The 21,715-nt window shown below is 41.0% G+C and overlaps 3 protein-coding genes across 4 annotated transcripts; 2 read left to right on the top strand and 1 right to left on the bottom strand.

The window, feature by feature from the left end:
* Positions 1–1,364: 1,364 nt before the first annotated feature.
* CDC45 (cell division cycle 45) lies at positions 1,365–13,341 on the bottom strand. Its single transcript, XM_054288976.1, has 19 exons — positions 13,291–13,341; positions 11,986–12,045; positions 11,590–11,682; positions 10,985–11,122; positions 10,261–10,413; positions 9,271–9,326; positions 8,615–8,663; positions 7,936–7,997; positions 7,493–7,543; positions 6,370–6,489; positions 5,906–6,037; positions 5,422–5,520; positions 5,012–5,173; positions 4,669–4,807; positions 4,220–4,303; positions 3,642–3,760; positions 3,136–3,212; positions 2,063–2,129; positions 1,365–1,414 (listed from the first exon to the last, which is right to left on the bottom strand). The coding sequence occupies exons 1-18, from the start codon at positions 13,339–13,341 to the stop codon at positions 2,065–2,067; spliced, it is 1,710 nt and encodes a 569-aa protein (XP_054144951.1). The 3' UTR covers positions 1,365–1,414; positions 2,063–2,064.
* Positions 13,342–13,893: 552 nt separating this feature from the next.
* On the top strand, positions 13,894–19,935 carry UFD1 (ubiquitin recognition factor in ER associated degradation 1). Of its 2 annotated transcripts, XM_054288985.1 has the most exons (12): positions 13,894–13,945; positions 14,071–14,203; positions 14,911–14,943; positions 15,340–15,461; positions 15,764–15,894; positions 16,297–16,369; positions 16,864–16,932; positions 17,464–17,529; positions 17,811–17,858; positions 18,219–18,307; positions 18,660–18,741; positions 19,151–19,935. In XM_054288985.1, exons 1-12 carry the CDS (start codon positions 13,943–13,945, stop codon positions 19,223–19,225), a joined length of 924 nt encoding a protein of 307 aa, XP_054144960.1. In that variant the 5' UTR covers positions 13,894–13,942; the 3' UTR covers positions 19,226–19,935. The 2 variants fall into 2 exon arrangements, with proteins under 2 accessions (XP_054144960.1, XP_054144961.1); XM_054288986.1 differs by lacking the exon at positions 13,894–13,945 and having other exon boundaries at positions 14,098–14,177.
* A 287-nt stretch (positions 19,936–20,222) lies between these two features.
* Positions 20,223–21,438, top strand: CUNH22orf39 (chromosome unknown C22orf39 homolog). Its single transcript, XM_054288993.1, has 3 exons — positions 20,223–20,280; positions 20,381–20,548; positions 21,143–21,438. The coding sequence occupies exons 1-3, from the start codon at positions 20,254–20,256 to the stop codon at positions 21,266–21,268; spliced, it is 321 nt and encodes a 106-aa protein (XP_054144968.1). The 5' UTR covers positions 20,223–20,253; the 3' UTR covers positions 21,269–21,438.
* The last annotated feature ends 277 nt before the right edge of the window (positions 21,439–21,715 follow it).

Below are 21,715 nucleotides of genomic sequence, written 5' to 3'. Positions count from 1 at the left end.
TAATTTAATTCACCCAGCAGTTTGCAGCTGAAAGATAAAGTGAGAACATTTAGAAGTGCCCTTCACTGTCACAGACATTTGTACCTTTTACATATTAATTGGCCTGGCACTACTTGTTCAAAGGACAGCAGAAACTTCTGTGTTTCCATTTCCAGAGACCTAAAGCCCAGCAAGGTTGCTCAGAAAAGTGACAGAATTTCTGTATGCTGCAAAACCCAAAATGAGCTGCTAAGGGGCAATACAATTTATTGTCAATACTACCTAGTAAGCATTCAAAACCAAAAGGCAGCTTTGCTTTATCTTAGGAAGCACAATTTTCTGTCCATCCCAGCTTGGCACAGGGGTTTTATTCAGATAAGGTGACAACATATAAAAAAGTTCTTAAAAACCCAAACCAACTTCTTCTTTGAATAAAAATAGATAGTTTAATTAGGTTGCTGTTGGCTACATTTAAATCACATTTAATATTAAATTAATCTGTATCAAAATATGTACAAAGAATGATGTAATGATACATAACCTCTATGTATTTGTTACAATACATGAAAACATCGAAGTCACAGTGAATTCAGACAAACAATTCCAGCAGGAGCATTCCACATGTACACATTTACACAGCAGGGTGAGGTCAAGGAGCCATTTCATGACCAAAGTAAAATGAAATCTGCTATGGAACAGGATAAGCTACTCTGTCAATATTTATAGTGCTAAACTCTACACAGTTATCATAGTGCTTCAGCCTCCTTCCAGGAAAACTATTCCCAGAGTCAAGCTACAAGTGACAATACAGTATCACAATGCATGACTAAAAAGGCTTTATTGATGCTGGCATTCCCTGGATTTTTCATTTGGTATTTGGCAGTTGCTCAGTATTTGGATTTTAAAAACCTTGAAATCTAAAAACTCCTCTCACAAAACAAGTCTTTCAATTAAACTACAAGACTTCAATCTGATAAAACTAAAAAACATTTTCAGCATTCTAGAACTTCAAGGAGAGTTTCAAATAGTTTGATTTAAAAAATAAAAAGCATTCAAGACAACTTTAAAAGTACAATTGAACAGTAATATAAATATGGAACTTCAAAACCTATTTTTTGTTGTCAGTCAACAACTGAACATCGCAATAGTACATCTACTAATAAAAGCAGGCTTGATAAACAGAAATCCAATGTACAAATACCAGGTGACAGCCTTTGCCATTACCAGAGTAGGATGTTTAGACAAAGATGTGTTCAATACCTCTGTGCTGAGATCAAAATCCCTTTGACCTCCTAAAAGGCATAAAAACACCAGTCCAGGCCTGTACCGGTACCTAAGACACACCAAAACTGCAGCACCATGAACTTTGGAACATCCAAAATCATTTCAGAGGGTCTCATCCTCAGCTTCCAGCACAAGGAGCCAAAAGGCACCACTGCACAACAAGAACAGAAGACAAAACAATCAGTAGTCAGAGGGTAAAGAAAGGAACAAATGGATGTAGAAATCCTGTGAGCCATGCATGCCTCTGCTGTCTAACAAGCAGCTTTGGACCAGTGTGCAGCTACTTGACAACCACAAATAAATTATTACATCCCCATCTCTGTTCCAGGTAGAAACTGCACACCAACCTAGGCTACAACCCTAACAGTGGGAAAGAAAAATGCAAATTCTTCATTAACATCAAAGCCAGTGGCATTGCTGTGGCCAAAATTCCATCCTGAGCTCAAAGAAGCCATCAGAATTAAATGTCAGTAACAGAGGATCAGCTACAATTAACTAATATTTCTCTCACAACACAAACTCCTTTTCCACCATGAGTTAAAAAGCCACAAAAAGTTAGGAACAATGACAGAGAAGCACAGGGATGATGAAACTTAAATAAATCTCTTAAGGATGAAAAAATTTTGCTTTCACATTGTCTGCCTCCTCCTCCAAAGGAAAACAGTTGTCTTTGTAAGAAACTCTCAGCTTCAATTTATATTTTCACTAAAAGTTGCCACATTTTACAAAAATACTCTACAGATAGTGGCAGGTTACTTGATTTATAATAATTTTTAAAGTAATCCTTACAGTGTCTTACCTTTAAGACAAGAGAGAAATGAGTGCATCCAGAAACTTGCTCCGATCTTCTGTTTTCAATTCAATTACTAAAATATGAAATATTTTATTACAGGATGCAAATAACTGACAGATATACCAGATATCACCAGAAGATATACCAGGTATCTTCTCTTGAAGAACAATAAGCCTGAGTATACCAATTTCTATTTTTACCCATCTTTAAGAAGGAGAAGCAATTTGGGCAAAATGCAAAGGACATCGTTTATTTTGTGCTTAAATATTAGCAAACTAATTCGCAGGTGCTTGTCAGCATGATATTTTCTGAAAAATCCCTTTGTCAGGATTTTTCTCCTAAGAAGCTGAGAAGCCTCAGAGGAAAAGAAAACCAATAATTATCTGCTGCTGTGGAATATAACAGGTGCATCTTTGATTGTTCCATGTTGTTTGTTTTTAATTAATGGCCAATCACAGTCAGCTGGCTCGGGCTCTCTGAGTGTCACGAACTTTTGTTATCATTCCTTTCTTTCTATTCCTTGCCAGCCTTCTGATGAAATCCTTTCTCCTATTATTTTAGTATAGTTTTAGTATATAATTTTCTTTTAATATAATATATATCATAAAATAATAAATCAGCCTTCTGAAACATGGAGTCAAGATTCTCATCTCTTCCCTCGTCATGGGAATGAGAACCACCACAGGTGCTCACTCCACAACAGAGCAGGCACTTCTTAAATCTAAGAATATTTCTGATTATGTTCAACATGCATAGATAGATATTGTTTAAAAAGCCTCTTTTTTTAAGCATGGGCAAGATAGGCTGATTTCACTGCTGAAGTATCCCATCAATATCACGCTGCTAAATTTAAAGCCTTCACAGACAACATCAAGGACTGTGAAGTGAAGGGCACATGTGCAAACCATCAGGGCATGCAGAACTGACATGCAGACAGTCCCAGAAAGCCAGGCTGGGTGCTCTGCGCTTTGTGCCTGGGCTGGGTGCTCTGATTTGTGCACGGGCTGGGTGCTCTGTGGTTCGTGCAGTGGGAGGCAGGCTCTGAGCCAGCACCGCCCCCTGCGGGCCCCGCTACTCACTGGACATCTGGAAGTGGTTGTGCAGCGTCCGGGAGCTCGTGCTCTCCGCAGCCTTCTCGAAGGCTCTTCCAAAAAAGCTGAGGCAGGAGCAGAAATACGGATGAGTGTCACGGGAAAGGATGTTTACTGAGGTAGAAGCAAGGAACTTTTTTCTGGCTGAGAGGTGGAAATGGATTCCAGATGTTTTTACAGGTGCTGTGTATTCAACACACACCTCACTTATTCGTTTGCAAAAATTTTTACATTGGAGGCTTTTAGAAATGAAGTCATGGGCCATATAAGGAACTATTTCCCTCTTTTAAGAGGGAAGGAAAAGAAAAACCTTGCAAGGATTGCAAGATCCTGCTTGAAGATCTGTATCCTCTCTCAAAGTACCCCATGCACACAGTATGCAGGTGTGTTTTTGAGAAGGATACCATTCAAGTAAACATAATCAGTATTAAATAGTACAGGAAAGGTATATTTACTTCAGAGACAGATTTAGAACTTGTAAACACTTTTCTTACTTCTTTTTGTCTGAGCTTTCTGTCTCTGGAGGAATCCCCACCATGATCACAGTTCCCTGTTCCACATCCATGGGTGCAGCCATGACCAGGGGCAGCAGCTTGCAGCGCTTGTTTTTTGTCTGGAAGTCAGAAAATCTCTGTGTTACACAAGGTCAGAAAGCAATTTAATATCAGCTCTCCATGTGAGATAGCATTACAAATAGCCACCTAAGGATACACATATTCTGCAGTTCAAAGAAGGTGGTTTCTTTACAGGATATCTTAATTCACTGTTCCTTACAGTAAAAGTTACTTTAAGGACTAATAGAAATTTCAGTGATGTACTCCCTCAAAACTTACAAAATTACACAAATGTTTAGATTGTTATTATCTTGGTAATGAAAACTCAATGCTATGAAGTCTCCAGATAGGTACCTTCCCTACAGCAGTATTCACAAATATGCTAAAATCATCCAATCAGCAGAAAATTGTCAATAGTTTCCTCTAATGCTTTTAATAATCAACTGCAAGTATCTGACAGCACAATTAGAACTACACCAGCCAGCAGTTTGTGAGTCAAATGCTTTTGATTTACTTACAGAGCAAACGAAGGATTTCAGTAAGTATTTACTAAGCAGACATAGAGACACTGGTTTGGAAAACAGTTTCACATCTGGTGTGCCCTAGGAAAAGAAGAATTATTTTAATTACAGCCCAAGATGATTCTTACTCTTACTTAGTTTTATTGTCTACTAACAAGTCTAGAAGCTGTGTGTGGCTCAAAGAACACTAACAAGAACCATTTCAATACAGGTTGAGCTCACCCAGCTTTGCAGCAAAGCCCTCTCCCCTTTATGAGGGGTGATTCTGCCTTTGGGAGTTCAGAGCAATGTCAATATTGACCCATCAGAGGACAGCACTGTACAGAGATATTGGTTCTTTCTTACAGAGTAATTCTTGCTGGGCCAAGCACTTAGGGCAACCGTTATTCAAGGATGATACAGCCAAAAAGGAGTCTCAAATGAGAGGCCAAACACACAATTCTGACCTCCATGAGGGAGCAATAAAGAAATGGCCCCTGGGAAATGACAAGGTTGGTGCAAATACAGCTGGCCACTGTCTGCTGAATGGCACGTAGCTGCTTTTTGGCCAGGTCCAGTCCTTGGTGCAGCTTGTCCAGGTTACCCCTGCAACAAAAAGAATAAAAATAGACACTTCCTTGGTACAAAAAAGTTTTTGACATAAAAATTATATCAAAATACTATTCACAGGGATATTTTGATATTTTTCTTCAATAGCTTATGAAGCAAAAATTCATACTTTAGATCCATAATCCCAATACATTTCCCTAAATAAAATTGCAAAATACTGAAGAGGCATTTTTTCAGTACCTGGAGAGACTGTCCAAAGCCTTAATGAAATTAGTTGTTTCAGGCCCCTCTTTCTCTATGTTCTCCATGAGAGAAGTTGTTGCATAAACTATGTCACTTGCTGAGAACTTGTTCTTAAAGCCAAAGTGAATGCTGAAAGTCTGAACTCGCAAATCTTTCATTCTGCAAAATGAAATAAACCAGAAAAGTTCATTAACATTATCAACAGTGACCAGCTGTCTTCCCAGTTTGTTAATCTTAAGTATATGATGAAAAACTTTATACTAACATTTGCAACAAATCCAGTGTTACTTTGTCAATCTAAGAATCATATTTTTAAAAACAACATATTAGATCATCTTCATACAAAAATATTTGAACTTAATTGAAAAGTATTTTCAGATAAAACATTTGTATTTAAAACAATTTACCCAAATTTGTTTGCAGATTCTTCAATCATCTCCCGAAGATTTTCTTTCAAAGACATGTCCATGGAATTAAACTTCTGTTTCACTTGTTTCAAGGGCAAACTAAGAACAGGAGGAAAAAAATTCATTGACAGGTATGCCAGGATAAACAAGTATTTTGCCTTTTTCTCATAAGACTTTTAAAATTGTTAGATCATTTACCATGGTTAAGTCTGACTAAACTCGCATGCGTTTGTTTTTTCAGTCACTGAAAAGTGAATACAAGGAAGCAGAGGTTACTTTACTGAGCTGCCATTCCATAAAAGCATAGAGCAAATGTTCCTTGTAAACCAATACACAAGTTGTGTAACTCAGAGACAGACACTGCCACCTATTCAGAGCCCCACAATCATATTTAAAAGCTGACAGCTTGAGTACTTGCCAGCTATATTCTGAATATTTTCCTGTAAGTCATTAAAAAAAAAAAATCCATATTTTTATAACTCACCCCATGTCAGCCAAAAACTCCTGGAGCCTCTTCTGCCCTTGCACAGACCAAAGCTTGAGGCTGGCAGAGGTGTAGCAGGTGTTGCAGAGACTTTCATAGAGAGACCAGTGCTGGTACAGTGCCAGGCGCAGGCTGAGCAGGAGTTAAGGCAAATAACTGCAAACACCAATGTCCTCTGACCCTACAAACTCCACGAGCAGGAAAAGATTCAGCTGCCCTTACATATTGCATAAAATGCAGTGAGAAGCTCAGGTGATGTAACCCAAGAGTAGCAATGGTGACTTGTAAGCAGTTCTGAAAGGTGAAACTGAATTGAAGCCCCACGAGCAGCTGGAACAGAGATTCATCCACTATAAAACATTTCCCTTTATTTTATTTCCACTCTAAGCAGAAATAATGCTGGCATTTTTTTTCCCTAGACAAAAACTCCAGAGGAGCTCAGCCCAGACCTTCTTTAAGGATACTCATACTCAAATGCAATTCTCATGCAGTCAATGGACAGGGAATTCTCCTCGTCCTCGTTGCGGTGGTTGTGGCGCGACACGTGGCGCTGCAGGACCCCGATGTCAGTCACGTACTTCATCCTGCAACACAAACAGTCTGCCACTTCACCTGCTGCCTGGGAAGTTTTCTTTTTGATTACAAGAAAATAAAAATGCTTCCTAAAGTCTGCTGCATGAAGACTGTAGATACATATTTAAACCCTCCCGACTCGTTAAATAATTATTGAAATTATTGAAACATAATTTCAATAATTCATCAATTATTGAATAATTGATTAATTTTTCAATATTCATATTTTTACCCAGACAATTAAAATTAAAAAACCAAAACTCCCAACCAAACAAAACCAAAACCCACCAAAATGCCACAACCAAAAAAAAAAAAAAACCCCCACAAAATACCCAAAACAAAATAACACTATAAACCAAACAATAGAGAGACCAAAGAAATCAGAAATATTGTGTAGCATATTACAAGATAAGTGTAATAGTATATTACAAAATTACACAAAGTGTAATATACTGTTACACTTATCTATTTGAAAATGTTCATGTATTAGTAAAAATATAACAGGAGAATTTGAGTCTGCACATGTAATACTAGAATTCTGATCATATCTAGTAGGAAATAAAAAAAGAGGAAAAAATATCTTAAACTTGTTATCTAAAACCATAAAAGAACCTTGAGGATACAAAACACACACAAAATTTTCTACCTTTAATAAAGCTGTATCAAGTTCATGCTCAGGTAAACTACCATTAAACACAATTTCCTCCCAGATTAGAAGTGATTGGTTTATAATTTTGTGAAAAACAAAGTTAACTTAAAAATTCTAAATTATAGAAAATTATTTTTTAAATATATATCTTCCTATCTTTGGAAGGCAACAGATCACATTCAGGCATTTATATATTTAATATCACTGTTAATTACTTATATCTGTTATAATAATACCCTTATGTTTCCTGATCTCTACTAATTGCTGCTAGTTACTCCCAAAAATAAAATTTTGTAAGACAGACAAATAAATATGAAATATTAATAATAAAAGAATAAACTTAAAAAAAAAAAAAACTTTCTTACTGAGTGATTTTATCTTGGACCCACTGATCTGTTAGGCCAACAATAGCCCACCTAAATTTTTTGGAAAAAAAGAAATAGAAAAAAAGGTTAAACATACAAATATTCCAGTAGAGTATATTATATTTAACCCTCTAACTATGTAATGGAACAAATCAGAAGCATTGTTTACCAGCAGTACAGAGAAGTTAATAACAAAGTTATCTACTTTATTATTCCCTCTTTTGCAGACATACACATATAGTACCAATCTCCTTTTTTCCATGCAAAATCTGTTGTTGCTTTTAATTAATGTACACAGATGCATCCTCTAGTTGAAGACAAGTATTCACCCCCAAAAGAAACTGGAATCTCAGAGAAAAACAAAATAATTTTGGGAAACCATGCCTGCCTTTGTGGCAGGCTTAAGCTTCCAATCTCTACAGAAAATGATGATGGAAACCTACCACAACATGTCATTCAAATCCTTAGACATGATCCATGCCAGATCAAACATCACCATTGCAGACTGCAAGAGGGAGAAGCAAAAAGACAAATGAACACAAGACACAGTTCAGTAAACAAACAGAACAGCTCAATCTGCCAAGTCCTAGCACGTTCCTAAAGCCCAAGAAATCACCCTGCAGTCTGAAAATCTGCCAGCTCCTTCCCAAGATATGAAGTAGAAAGAAAAATATTCTAGAGAGCTCTGTAAATCTGCATTATATAGAAAGCAAACAATTAAATATAAATAATCAGAGAGGTGAAATGACAGAAAGTTTGATACCCTAAGTGCTGTGTTTGGGATATCCTGACACTCTGAAAGACAAAAAAACAACCTGCCTACATGCTCAAGCCTTTTTGTGACAGTAATTTGTAAATAGATACCCTTGCTAAGATTTAAAAGAAACCATAAAACATTAGACTAAGTTCAACTACATATATATATATATAAAAATATATAAACTGCATTACATATATACACAACACTAATATATAAAAATGCAAGGTACAATAATATTATTATATTGAATAGTATTATTAGGCAATTATATAATTGTAATAGATAATTATAACATTGGATATTGCCCAATTACTTTTACACTGTCACCTTAAAGTTTTATGGCAAACAGAGTTTATACTTACTGAGGTTCCATGGTATTCATATTGCTCATAATCAAAAAGAATTTCTCGTCTAAAATGGAGAAAAAAAGCCAGATTTGACTGAGTGGAGAAGTGGTCATTGCAGAAAATTAATTAAAAAAAAAAAAAAACAGAAATAGGGATGAATATTTAAATTTCATTATTTCATTTAAGCAACTAAAAATATTACACTTGGGTTAGAAATTGTTTATCTGTAAGGCAATTAGACTTTAGTAACAGTGTGGAAACCACACAGAAATGTACTCATAAAGCAAAAAAGAAAAATAATTACATCACTATTCCTCAAATCCCATTTTATCTGATTTGTTCCTGCTCATTCCTATTGACTACAGTGGGATTGTAAAAGTAGAAAACAGAAGGACAAATTTCACCCCAGGACAGACAAGATAAGAATATTACAGCTGTTTGAAGTGAGCCAATGCACCTACTGGTACTCAAATTTTAAATTACTATTTACAATTTCCTCCATTTAAAGACTTTATCTTTATATACTAAATATCTCTCTCAACTTTCTAAACAAAATTATAACCAAAGCATCTTGCAAATCACAGTTTGTTATCTTGTGTTTGTATTCTTAACACGATTTTTATTAAAAATGAAAGAAAAAGAAGCAACATAAGAAAAACCCATTTACACACCTGCGTGCTTCCCATTCTCTCCTTTGTCTCCTTTTCATTGTCCTCTCTATCACCTCCTATAAATAAATTTCCAGGATGTTAAAAAGCTAGGAAAAAATATTCTAATAGATTAGCATCTAGATACCTCAATTATTAAACTTTAATTTTAAAAATGTAATTAAAATTTTCATTAAAAATATTTTTTCTCCTTTAAAAAAATTGTCATTAATAATATGTAATGTAATGAGAAAAGCATTACCAAAAATATTGCCAAGGAGCACACAAGATTTTTGTGAAATATTTAACAGATCTGAGAAAAGCTTTTGTGTATCTGTAATTTTCTTTTGAATGGGATAGCTCCTTTGGCTAAGGTAGTGCCTTTTCAAATTACTAGGAAAAAAAAGCACAATGCTAATTGGAAGATAACAAAGATAACATGAAATATTTATTAAATCTAAGGTTGTCTTCATATTTAGTTGTCCCTTAATGTTGCTGGTCTCATGCCTTTTTTTGCTTTTGTAATATAAATAGAAAATATGCTACAAGTAACATGGCAAATTAAATTTCATGTGCACATTTCACAAACTTTTGTGAGTTTACTGCTACAAGCACAGATAAAATGCATTGCTAAACTATTTGTGAGTTTGTATCTTCTCAAACAGGTGTTTTGTAAAAGGAGTTGATATCTAAACAAATTCTAATGCTAGACTGCCAAGCCCACAGCACATGTTAGGAGATGGATCTCTCCAGTTCACTGATTATACAAAGAATTATGCATAAGTAAGTTCAAACAGGTTTTTTTAAATTTAGAGAAAATATTTCTGTGTAGTTCAGATAAATAAATATTTTGCTAATGTGAAACTACATGTTGTTGTAGATTATTTTTAAATCTTGCACTTGGATTTGTGACCTAATGGATCACAACTTTTAAACTCAAATATAATTATGATGTAAAATATATGTAATAGCAGAGGTTTTTTTCTTCCTTTCAGAACAGAGCAGTGAACAAACCTCCTCAAATCGTCTGCGCTTCTCCAGGGGCTCTGAGCCACCACTTTCATTCTCTGAGTCCTCTTCCTCCTCCTCCTCCTCCTCCTCATCTCTGAAGATGTCATCGTAAGCAGGAACATCGAGATCATCCTCTTGCTTGACCAACAGCTTAATCTAGCAAGGAGAAAGCTGTACTTTAAAGTATCTTATTTAGTGAGCAAAATGCACTCCTACTTAGAAACTAAAAATTAATTTAGGCTGTATTAGCTCCTGGCATAACAAAACATTGGTTTTTAACACAAAGACCACACTGATTTATTGAAAATAAGAGTAAAAATTCATGTTCCTTTGTTAGAGCATTATTGAAAATATTATCCTTTTAATGCTTTTTAAAATAAAATAATTAGTTCTTGATACTTTAAATTCTAGGTGCTGCTAGATGTTGAGAAATAATACATGTCAGATTCTGAAGGGATGTTTATCCTCTGATTTATGGCAGTTTGATTTACAGCAAAAAGATTAACAGGTGCTTACTACTGACAACTACCACATTGCTGACATTAGAGATTTCACTGCTGGAAAAAGGATTTTTTCTGGTCATGTACATTACTACTGCAAATATTTATTTATTAATGCTGCTTTCTGACCTACAAGCTAATGTTCTAACCAGTTTTGCAAACACAGAAAAGCACTACACTGCTCACCACCACACTCTGGGGAGGTTTTTATGAAAGGAAAGTTTTACCTGTGTGTCATTGTAAACATTCACTACATTGATGGGTCTGTGACTGTCACATACAAAAAAATAAGTGTCTTCTTCAGGCTGCAAGATTTCCAGGAGGTCTACATTGGCACCACAATTAATAAGAACAAAGTATTTGAACTGCAATCAAAAGCAGAAAAAACAGAAGAAGCTTGTTACTTAAATTGCCAGGAGACATAGAAAACTGAAAATACATTTACAAAACCTACAGAACACTCATCATTGCCAAAACTTGTGTTTACTTTCTGATATTTGATGTCTCTGAGGCAGAATTTTTTTTTTTTAAGGCAAAGCACACAAAATTCAAAAATCCCAAAATTCAGGGATGTTGGACATTCAATACCAGCACCTTTATATCTAATAATTTGTGCAAACTTCATTTGACTCTATCAACATTATAGCACATTTTTTGGAGGTGTTGTTAAAAACTTGACAAGTTTATTACTGGTGGGTTAAGTTGTAACCCCAGTTTTAGGAAACCAATAATAATAATGAGCTTAAGTGTTGATATTTTAAACTGGGGAAGGGAAGCAGTTTATCTTAACGAACGATGAGCTACAGCTCAAAAATTTTCTAGTATTTTTCACCTGATCTTTATGCTCCAGAAAGGCAGTTTCAAGCTCTTGCCACCCAGCCACTGGCACGAGTGTGTATTGCACATGGTCACACTGAAACAAAGCCTGCAAGGAAGGAACAGCTGTGAGCAGAGGGGAGGGGAAACAGCCTCTCTGCAATGCTACACCAGGCTGTGACTCTGTTCCACACACACCCTTAAAATAAAAACATCTCATCCCAAATGACAAATCTATGTGAGCTCTGAGACTGTCAATCACCAGTTTGCAGTGCCATAACTCATGGAAGCAAAGGCTACAAAAGCAGATTAAAGCTTCCCCCTCTCCCCTGCTCACACCCATGTAGAGCATCCCAGGGCATCCATATTTTCTCATGCTGTCAGCCTGCAGTGACAATGAACCCAGACTTACTTGGAGTATTTTACAAGCACATAATGCATCAACATCTGAAGCAACAAGAAGAAGAACACGCTGTAAAAACAACAAAATAATAGCATTAATAGAGGTGCCAAAAAAAGCATGCTGGTACATGAAATGCACAGAACACTGACATCACATAGAGATCATCATAAGCATAAAACAATTGCTTCTGAATGGACACTGCAACCAAAATTAACCAGTTTGGATATCTGTCGATATTAAAAACAAGGAACTCCACATACCCAAAATGTTTCAGCTCCTGTGTAATTACACAGACTCCTCTGAACCTCACATACTTTTGAAGTTTCACACCGAGTCAAGCCCTACAATTATTTTCGTTGTGTTTAGAATAGCTTTTGTTTTCAGTACAGATCTCCAGTTTTAACAAAAAAAAAAACTGTAGCAAAAGCAAGAGCAAGGCAACTCAAGAAATAAATTCCTGCACATAATTCAAAGCTGGCTGGTATTTTTTGGTGGGGAGGGGACAGGGAGAGGTTGGTTGGTTCGGTTTTTGTTTGTTTTGTGAGTGCTGTTTTAGGGGAAGGGTGTTTTGAGATTTTGCTCACAGCTGGAGATATTATGATAAATGCTTTCATTTGCACAGTCCATAATATCATTTCATTGGCAGAAATGCCCAAAGACTGTCCAACAAAAGCTTCACCACCTTACCACACGGAACGGAGTTAAGCAAACACTGGGTTCAAAATACAAGTGGGAAACAGATGTGCTACAAGATTGCAGGAAAACCACCAAAGATCGCAGAAAACAGTATTTAGTGTCTGGGCAAATAACACCAAAACTGTTAGAAAGATATTAAACTAAACTAAACTAAAGTTCAGAGATGCCATTGTTAAGCATGAGATCCAGAACACACAAAAACACTTATGCGGAAGGAGGCGAACCGTAAATGAAATCCCTGGCGAGACCTCACGGCGCTGACGCTGCTTTTTCCCGGTTCCCAACGGTAGGGAAGGGGAAAACACCCGGGAAAGGAATTTTTGACCACCCGGGTGACCGCCGGACCCCCGCCCTCAGCGCGGCCGCCCGGCCGGCGCTCCCCGCCGCCGACCCCCGCCCCGCAGCCCCCGGAGCGGGGCCGGCACTGCCCCAGAGCACCGCAGCCCTTCAGCCGGTTGGCCTCGGCCGGTTCGCCTCAGCCGCCGCGGGCCGACCGGGGATGCCCCACACCGACCCTACGCCGTGAGGCGGCGGGTACCGCGGCAGCCCAGAGCGGGGAGAGCCCCGGGGGAGGCTGCTCGGGGGCCGCCCCGGCCGGTCACGGCGCGCTGCCCGCACCTGGGTGACGATTACATCGTAGAACTCCCGGCGGCAGTCGGACACGAACATGGCGGGAACGGGCGCGCGCGGCGGGAACGGGCGGCAGCCGCAGGCCGCGCCCGCTCAAACTGGGCGCCAAAGCAGCGCCGCGTCTCATTGGTCCGCGTTTCATGAGGCGCTGGCCAATAGGAACACGCTCACCCCGCCTCTGCAGGGCGATCTGCCCAATCCTTTCCGGGGCTTCGCCAATGGGATGCGGAGAAGGCGGTGACGATGCGCGCTGCTGGCCAATCCCGAGAGGGCTCCGGCCGGAAGCACCCTGCTGGGTATTGTCGCCGCGTCCGCCATCTTTACTAAGGGCCAGTTGCATGTTTTGCCAATAAACGGAGGTCAAAGAAGAGGCGGCAGGGTCGCGTCAGCACCCGGTGACCGAAGAGAAGCCGAGCGGGCAGAAGGGACTCCCGGCGATGGCCGCCTCGGAGGGCGCGAGGGCCGGGCTTCCGCCCTCACCCGCAATGTCCGGGCGGGCGGGCGGCGCGCGCGGCACGCTGGGAGGGGCGGGGCCGTGGGTGGGGCCCGGCCCAGCCCGTGAGGCGAAGGAGCGGCGCTGGCCCGGCCCGGCCCGGCCCGGCCCGGCCGCCCCGAGCGAGCGCCCGCCGCCGCCGCAGCCATGGTGAGAGCGGGGGGCCGCCGGGGAGGGGCCGGGTCACTTCAGGAGCCCTCAGTGGGTGCGGTGGCACTCGGTGTGCTGTAGATACTGATGGTCGCGTTCTTCTCTGTGTTGTTTTTCCTCTCTAGTTCTCCTTTAATATGTTTGACCACCCCATCCCCCGGGTGTTCCAGAACCGTTTTTCAACCCAGTACCGCTGCTTCTCGGTATCCATGCTTGCCGGACCTAATGACAGGTCAGATGTGGAGAAAGGCGGGAAGAGTATGTGCATGTTTTATTTTGACTAATAAACTGTTGGCAGAGTGTTTGTGAATAGTGTCGAGTATCGTAGCTTTTGGCCGAGGCACCGGGAATATTGAAAACACGGTGACAGAGCAGCCTGGGTCGGGCTCTGAGGAAGGAGGAGGGGTCATGTTCCCTTGCATTGCTCGGTAATTAAAAGTGTTTACCAAGTGAGTCGGGGTTTATGAGTATTAGAAGGAGAGAGACTTCTTCCATAAAGTTTCTTGTTACAATCTTATATCTAGTGTGAGCCACGGAAGTTTGTGATTAAGGAGTTTCTTCTCCCCGCCGTGTTGCACTTCATTTAATTTGTATAAAGAAAGTAAAAGATTGGCCAACTTAATTTTCAGGCTGTCAGAATGATGCTATGTTGTTTTGAGTTGGTATTGATTGAAGAGCACCTGTGAGCCCTAACAAATAAAATTAGCTTTGGGAAAAATTTTCTTTAGTAAAAGCATTGTAAAACCTTTTCTTCTCTTTTATTTTTCCCTGATTATAATAATCTCCACATAGCAAGATATTTGTCATGACTGCTTCTACTGAACTGTCTAAAACTGAATTTTTATATTTTAGGATCTGCCCTTTTTTAAAAAGAGATTTTAGAGAAAGGAAGGATAAAATTGTGTGTTATGTACTCTTGTATGGATGTACTTTTCCTGATTTTACATTCTTATTCATTTCTGCAGTAATTATGCCACCATCAGCTTTGGATCAACTCAGTAAGTGAATACTTTATTCTGGAATAACAACATTAAAAATAGGAACAAATGTGTATTTTAGTTATCTATTTAAGTCTTAAATAGACACTCTGAGAATAATCAGTTTTAAAAATGTATTTTAAAGGTATTTTCTCTGTCAGAATTCATGGGGCTTGTTTACCTTTAGGTACAGCCATCTGAAGTGTTGGGCTCCCTGAGCATTTAAAGTTCTGAGTGCAGTGCCACACTGGATCTGTGTGTTTGCTTTCTCTGTAGTTTTGAGCAGTTGGGATAATGGGGTGAGGGGAATCCTCCCTTTGGTCTGGCCCATTCTCTTGGTGATGTTTGATCTCTGAAAGCTTCAGAAATGTGCTAGGGGCTTTTAACAAAGAAAACTTTTCTCTCCTTTCTCACTAGGCCGCCTTAATATTACTTACCCCATGCTGTTCAAGCTGACCAACAAGAACTCAGACAGAATGACTCACTGTGGGGTGCTGGAGTTTGTAGCTGATGAGGGCATCTGTTATCTTCCACACTGGGTGAGCTGCCTTGTGCTGGACTGTCAGAACCTGAAAAGTAGGAATAGCAAGTTGCCAAGTTAATATTAAGGAGGTGGAATGTTTCCTGTGCCTGTCTGCTGGTCATGTTCTACAACAGCCTTCAGTTCTGGCTCAGGCTGCCTCCTGCAGAAGTTTAACTTAGCAAAGCAGACTGCTTTTAATGTGCACCTGACTGTTCTTCCTGAAATTGAATATACACCAGAGCTGATATGTACAGGAGAAATATTTGAAAACACCAGACACATTGATGGGGCTTTGTGTGTTTGTTTCCATTCTTGCAGATGATGCAGAATTTGCTGCTGGAAGAAGGAGGCCTGGTGCAAGTGGAGAGTGTGAATCTGCAAGTTGCTACTTACTCAAAATTCCAGCCACAAAGTCCAGATTTTCTTGACATCACCAATCCCAAAGCTGTGTATCCTTCCTATTCAATTATGGAATAAGGGGAAAAAATGTCTTCCAAATTGGAATGATCAAACAGAGCAAGTTTTCATGTGTGGCTCATACACTGCCTGTAGTCCATGGCCACTGCTGCTCCTTCTGCAAACAAAAGGGATGGGGAGCTGATGTACAGAGATGTGGTCAACTGCTGGTACAAAGTGTGCTCTGAAGAAGGAGTGTTGGCTTAAAATCCAATGAGTTTTGAGTGTCCCTTTGAAGAACTTACACATCCTAACATTTCCTGAAATCCTGTCTGCAGTACTGCTGACTTTTAAACCGTGTTTGAGAAACTAAGGATTAGAGATGTACAGTATGGTGACTTTAAGGCTTTGATGTTTCACTGAAAACAAATATTTCATCTTAACATACTCCAAAGACTGGAAAATGCATTGAGGAACTTTGCCTGTCTGACTACTGGGGATGTGATTGCCATCAACTACAATGAAAAGGTACAGTGTAGGGTTGAGGGCTGGAGACTAAGTTCAGTTGTTGGATGTTGGTACTAAAACAATCGACCCAGAGCTGTGCAGTGTTTGGACAAGTAATCCCACATGGCAGATTTCACAGTTGGCTTTCTATTGAAGGGAAAATGGAGTCAGCTAAGTATTTTTATGAGCTGCTGTTTAAGTTTCTTTGGACCCATAAGAAAAAAAATGTTTGTGCTGTTGAAAGTTTTACAAGTCAAAGGAAAGAATTTATCCTAAATTCAGAATTTGTTTTCAAAAATGCAGATTAAAGTACAGTAAGAGTGCAGCAAGGTTCAGTAATGTGTACAGAAGCCAGAGAGACTTCTAAGTTAAAAACTTTTGCTTTTAAATTCTCTAGAGACCCTGCAGTATCTAGTTCTCCACCTAAAGAACACTTCCTTCAGGTCTGGAGGGAAAGGTTTAAATGTGCTTTCCTTACACACAATGCAATCTTCAAATGCCTCTGTCTGTTTCAGATCTATGAGCTTCGGGTGATGGAGACCAAACCAGATAAGGCTGTGTCCATCATAGAGTGTGACATGAACGTAAGTCAAAGCTGATGGGGAAAATCTGCCCTAGCTGTGTTCCCCCCAAGAGGAGAGGGCACCTGAGCAGTGATAGCTCTGCACACCCAGCCCAGCTGGTGCTGCAAGAAAGGTGCAGTCCCTGGGGTAGGGACAATGACTCACTTGGGAGTGCTCAGGTGCCTTTGTAACCCCATCTGTGATCCTGATTGGCACTTCATGTACATCAGGTGACTGCAGAGCCCAGAATTTAATGTTTAGCTTTGGCATGTTTCATCTGAGTTTTATTTAATAGCCTTGTCTTGACTCATATTTCAGTGATAACGTGGAGCTGTTTTACTGCTCTGTTTCCATTACATGCTAAGGTTCATTCCTAGGACGCTTGGTCTTCTTTTAGTTCTGAGTTAAAATCTTTAACAACCAAACCTTAGTTCTTTTTAGATCAAATGTAGTGATAATTGTTCATGGAGTTTTGAAGAGTAGTAGTATAAAGCTTATGATTTAAAGAAAAATATTAATCATAGGTTTTTTTCATGCTTCTTGTGTAAATAGGTGGATTTTGATGCTCCTTTGGGATACAAAGAACCAGAAAGAAGTGCACAACATGAAGAGTCTGCAGTATGTTAAACTTTTGTTCTTCCAAAATGCATTCCCTAGAAGTCACTATTGTTTGTGGGAGGAGTACCAACATACATATTTTTATTTAAACAAGTTCTTAGGGGGAAATTTTACTTACCAGAAGCTTTTGCATGTGTTATTTAGGGGACTGCTGTTTGCCAACTGATGTTTTGGGAGAGTGATTGTTCTGAAGTTTTGTTTGGTCAGAAATACTTGGAACTGTTTTCATGTCATGTGCATGTCAGAGCAGAAACAAAATGAATTTGTTTTTTCTCTGTCAGGATGTGGAGACAGACCACAGTGGATACGTGAGCGATATAGGATTTCGTGTAAGTGCCCTGTTTCTGCTGGTTTCTGAATGCTGTAAAATGGTGAGAGAAAGCTCTGCTGAACAACTGCAAAATACTGGTACCTGTTCTTAGAGATGCTTGTTATTTAACTGGCAAGTGCCTGAGACTGTTCTGTGTGATCACAGCCAGGAGCAGGATGACTTGCTCTCTGCAAAGGGCAGATGGGAGACTGAGACAGACCCCTACACCCACGATTCATCAGCTTATATGTAACAAAAAGAACCATGCTGAATTGAAAAACTAAATCAAAATTGCTGTAACATTTTACAGATAAAACATCCTTGTGCAGTGGGCTTTCAAATGCCAGGAGTTCAGTTAAAAGTGGTTATGTATCCACAGGCATTCTCTGGATCTGGGAACAGATTGGATGGCAAGAAGAAAGGTGTGGAGCCCAGTCCCTCACCAATTAAACCAGGGGACATCCGAAGGTATGTCTGCATCATTCACTTGTAAACCAGTGCAGGGTCAGTGTTTGGGCAGAGTTTGGTTTTTTCTCTGCTCCTGCAATATAAACAAACTCATTTTGTCATGAGTTTGCCTTAGAAAATAGACTTTCTTAGCCACAGGCTAATGGAAACATGCCTGTGGCCAACCATCCACAACAACTCCAGTATTTGATTATTTGCTTCTTCAGAAAACAATTCAGTGGTTTAACTCTGGAATTATTTAGAAATGAAAGTGTGCAGTCAGTGTTGGTATTACACTGACAGACACAGAAGAGGTCTCTCTGTGTCAGATTCAACAGTTTATAAACATAATATTTTTGTGCTTCTTTTGCAGAGGAATTCCCAACTATGACTTCAAGATCGGTAGAATCACGTTCATTAGGAATTCACGTCCGCTGGTTAAGAAGGTGGAAGAGGTAAATAAAGTTGAATCCTCCCCCCAGTTTTGCACAGAATTAGAACATTAGAACTAAGATCCAAGTTTGTGGCCCTTCTCTCTTTCCCCTTGTTTTTTTTACACCATGCTTCCTTTGAAAAGTAGCTGTTTAGAATGGTTTGAGTCACATGAAGCAGCCTCTGATGTCCTTGTTACTGATGGAAGGAGATTGGCCTGGTGTTAGTTTATTCAGCCAGCTGGCTGAAAGGTCACCAAAATGCTGCTACTTTATTTTCAGGAGGAAAGTGATTTTTATCTAGATTAGGGATGTGAAATGTCTACAGTCAGTGGCTGCTCTGATGGAGTATTCTTGCTAACAGTTGTTCAGCTTTCATCACACACAAGCAGTGAGCCAAGAGGTAAAACCTTTTTTCCCTTTCTTTTCCCAGGATGAGTCTGGAAGCCGCTTTATTGCCTTTTCAGGAGAGGGGCAGTCCCTGCGCAAGAAAGGAAGAAAGCCCTAAGCTGTGGTACCTTCAGCTAGTTAGGGGGAAAATAAAATAACAGTTGCAGCATCTTGGATCTTAATAATTGCCGTTGAGAGATCATTTTGCAACACAGGAGCACTTGATAGGTGTTTTGGCTTCATGTTTAAAGCTGGAGCTGTCAGTTCTGGGAATTTGGAAGAAGCTTTTTGTATGTGTTGTAGAGAGGAGAACGCAGATCTGTGGTAAACCTAAGAAGCAAAGCTAACAAGCTCTACCCTACTAAGGGTCTGGTTCTTAGACTACATCTTCCCTTCATCTCCTGAGTGATGATGATCTCATGTTGCTCTGTGCTTGGTATTTTCCTCCCTTTATATGTATTTTGCCACAATTTCAGATCAGCTTTTTGGTGTGGTGCAAATGAAGGGTGACTTTGGTGTTTAGGATTTTAGTGCAGGGAGTCTCTTTGAGCTTAGCTTCAGGTGTTGGGTTATTAATCATTCTAAGCAAACCCCCTGTAACTGCTTTTTATATTTATAATTAATAACATGCCTTTTAATAGTTCAGATACTATAACGTAGCGTAGCAATCTCTTGGCACATGTAGGGAGAGGAGGGACCCATCTGCACTGCCCGGTGCCGCTTTGGAATGGTGCGAGCGTGTCCTGTGCGCTCTCTCGTCTGCCGGCGAGAGTACCGGGTTGCAACCCTGCGCTCTCCTGCGAGCCCGAGTAAAGTTCCTCGTTCCCAGCTGCGTGCCCGTGTGGTGATTTGGGACCGACCGAGGACCGGGGGATTTTCGGACTGGCCGAGGGCCGGGGGCTGCGGGGCGACCCCCAGCGCCTCCCCGGGCAGCGCCCGAGCTTGCGGCCTGCGCTGGTCCCGTGCGGGAGCCGCGCAGCCATTGGCTGTCGGGCCGGGGCCGCTCTGTGCCGCCCCTCGCCATTGGCTGCCGGGACAGAGCCGCCCCATGCCATTGGCTGCCGGGCCGGGGCCGTTCTATGCCGCTTCTCCCCATTGGCCGCGGGTGCCGCCGTAGGCGCGGTGGCCACTGGCGGAGGCGGTAGCATGGAGGGCACGGGCAGCTCCTGGAGGGTGAGCGGGAGCGGGGCCGGGGAGCACCGGGATCGGGCGGGTGGCGGGACTCGGTTCAGCCCGGCGGGACTCGGTTCAGCCCGGCCATGTCCGTCCGCAGCCGCCGCGCTCGTGCGAGGATTACTGGGGGGAGTGGAAGCATTGCCGCCGGCTGCGCCACGCCTTCCACCACTACTACGCGCACGGGGAGCTGCCGGAGTGCGGCCGCTGGCGGGAGGACTACGAGGCCTGCCGAGCCTGGGAGAGGGACCGCTCCCCCGCCGCGCAGGTACCGGCCCCGGCCCCGCTCCTGGTCCTGGTCCCGGTCCCGGCCTCCCGGGGCTCTCTAGGCCGGGGCTGCTGGCACTGAAGCCCCGCAGCCGCGGCGGTTGGGGAGGGTTTGGAAATGCCGGAGGTGGGTCGGGTTGTCTTAAAATCCAGTGAAGGACCCAGGGAGAATTTTCAGTTTTCAGCTGTAAACGCTCTTGGTTTTTGTTACTGTGCCATTTCCTTCCTAAGAGGGAAATCAGCCACCTTACAGAGCAAAGGCATCGCTGGGGTGTCTGGGAATGCCCCCGGCTCCAGCCCCGCGGGCACGGGACACCCCCAGCCCTGCAGCGCAGGCTCCAGCCCAGCTCCTCCCTCCCGCCAGCCAGGACAGCTTCTGGCGAGTTTCCTTTGTAACTTAGGAGCCAGAGGCAAAATATAAATATTATTTAGTTCAAAACTTGTGTTCTGGCTTACTTAGATAACATTTAGCACTTCTGCTTAAGCATGATAAATTTTTATTCTGTTATCTCAGATGTTCACGGCAGGAAATCAGCTCTGTATGACCGGAGCATGCAACACTATTACTGAAATATTTTTTTTTCCTGTATTTCAGGAATCTTTGTGCAAGAGTGAAAGAGCTCGAGTTATGGAAAAACAGAAATATGCTCCAGTGTGGAAGCTCAGGAAGAGCCCACCATCTGACTGGTATCTACCACTTGACCATGACAAATCAAATTAAGACTGTTTTCTGCATTTGGTCAGCAACATAATACACAATTCAGAATTATGGTTTTTTTTTTTCTTCTGCATCATCTTGAAGTTATTCAGCTGTACCTCTGCCCTACAATATTTTAGCACTCACTCAAAATTTCTGAAATTTTATTTAGACACTGGGTATTTTTAAAATGAGATTTGAGGTGCTTAATTTGGTTGTGGTCTTTTACTGTTGATTTACATAGCAGGATTTCATTTCAGCAGGCACCTTTCAAATTAATGCATACATGCTCTAGCTCTGAGGGCCTCTTGCCCTACCAGCTGGCACCGAGCACTTCTGGAACAAGGTACCCACCCACCCCGCAGGCCTGCCAAATGGGGGGGAAAAAAACAAGCTAGGACTCTTCCACTCTTCCTTGCTGGCTCAGGACAATCCCAAATACTGGCATTTAAAGGACATTTCCCAGAATCA

The sequence above is a fragment of the Melozone crissalis genome, unplaced genomic scaffold, assembly GCF_028551555.1.
Source record: "Melozone crissalis strain CALT ecotype California unplaced genomic scaffold, PUWL_Pcris_2 ptg000063l_1, whole genome shotgun sequence".
Taxonomy (NCBI): Eukaryota; Metazoa; Chordata; class Aves; order Passeriformes; family Passerellidae; genus Melozone; species Melozone crissalis.
The sequence above is the reverse complement of the archived record's forward strand: the minus strand, read 5'-3'. Positions and strand labels throughout refer to the sequence as shown.

What these genes read in the sequence shown, in the direction of transcription:
- CDC45 (XM_054288976.1), bottom strand. Translation starts at nt 13,341, where the DNA reads ATGTTCGTGTCCGACTGCCGCCGGGAGTTCTACGATGTAATCGTCACC. An exon ending in GTGCTTGTAAAATACTCCAA is followed by an intron (nt 11,683 to 11,985) that starts GTAAGTCTGGGT and finishes CCTTCCTTGCAG; the next exon opens with GCTTTGTTTCAGTGTGACCA. An exon ending in GTCCAAGATAAAATCACTCA is followed by an intron (nt 6,490 to 7,492) that starts GTAAGAAAGTTT and finishes TTTGTGTTGCAG; the next exon opens with GATGAAGTACGTGACTGACA.
- UFD1 (XM_054288985.1), top strand. An exon ending in CCATCAACTACAATGAAAAG is followed by an intron (nt 16,370 to 16,863) that starts GTACAGTGTAGG and finishes TGTCTGTTTCAG; the next exon opens with ATCTATGAGCTTCGGGTGAT. An exon ending in TGAGCGATATAGGATTTCGT is followed by an intron (nt 17,859 to 18,218) that starts GTAAGTGCCCTG and finishes ATGTATCCACAG; the next exon opens with GCATTCTCTGGATCTGGGAA.
- CUNH22orf39 (XM_054288993.1), top strand. Translation starts at nt 20,254, where the DNA reads ATGGAGGGCACGGGCAGCTCCTGGAGG. An exon ending in GCACGGGCAGCTCCTGGAGG is followed by an intron (nt 20,281 to 20,380) that starts GTGAGCGGGAGC and finishes GTCCGTCCGCAG; the next exon opens with CCGCCGCGCTCGTGCGAGGA. An exon ending in ACCGCTCCCCCGCCGCGCAG is followed by an intron (nt 20,549 to 21,142) that starts GTACCGGCCCCG and finishes CCTGTATTTCAG; the next exon opens with GAATCTTTGTGCAAGAGTGA.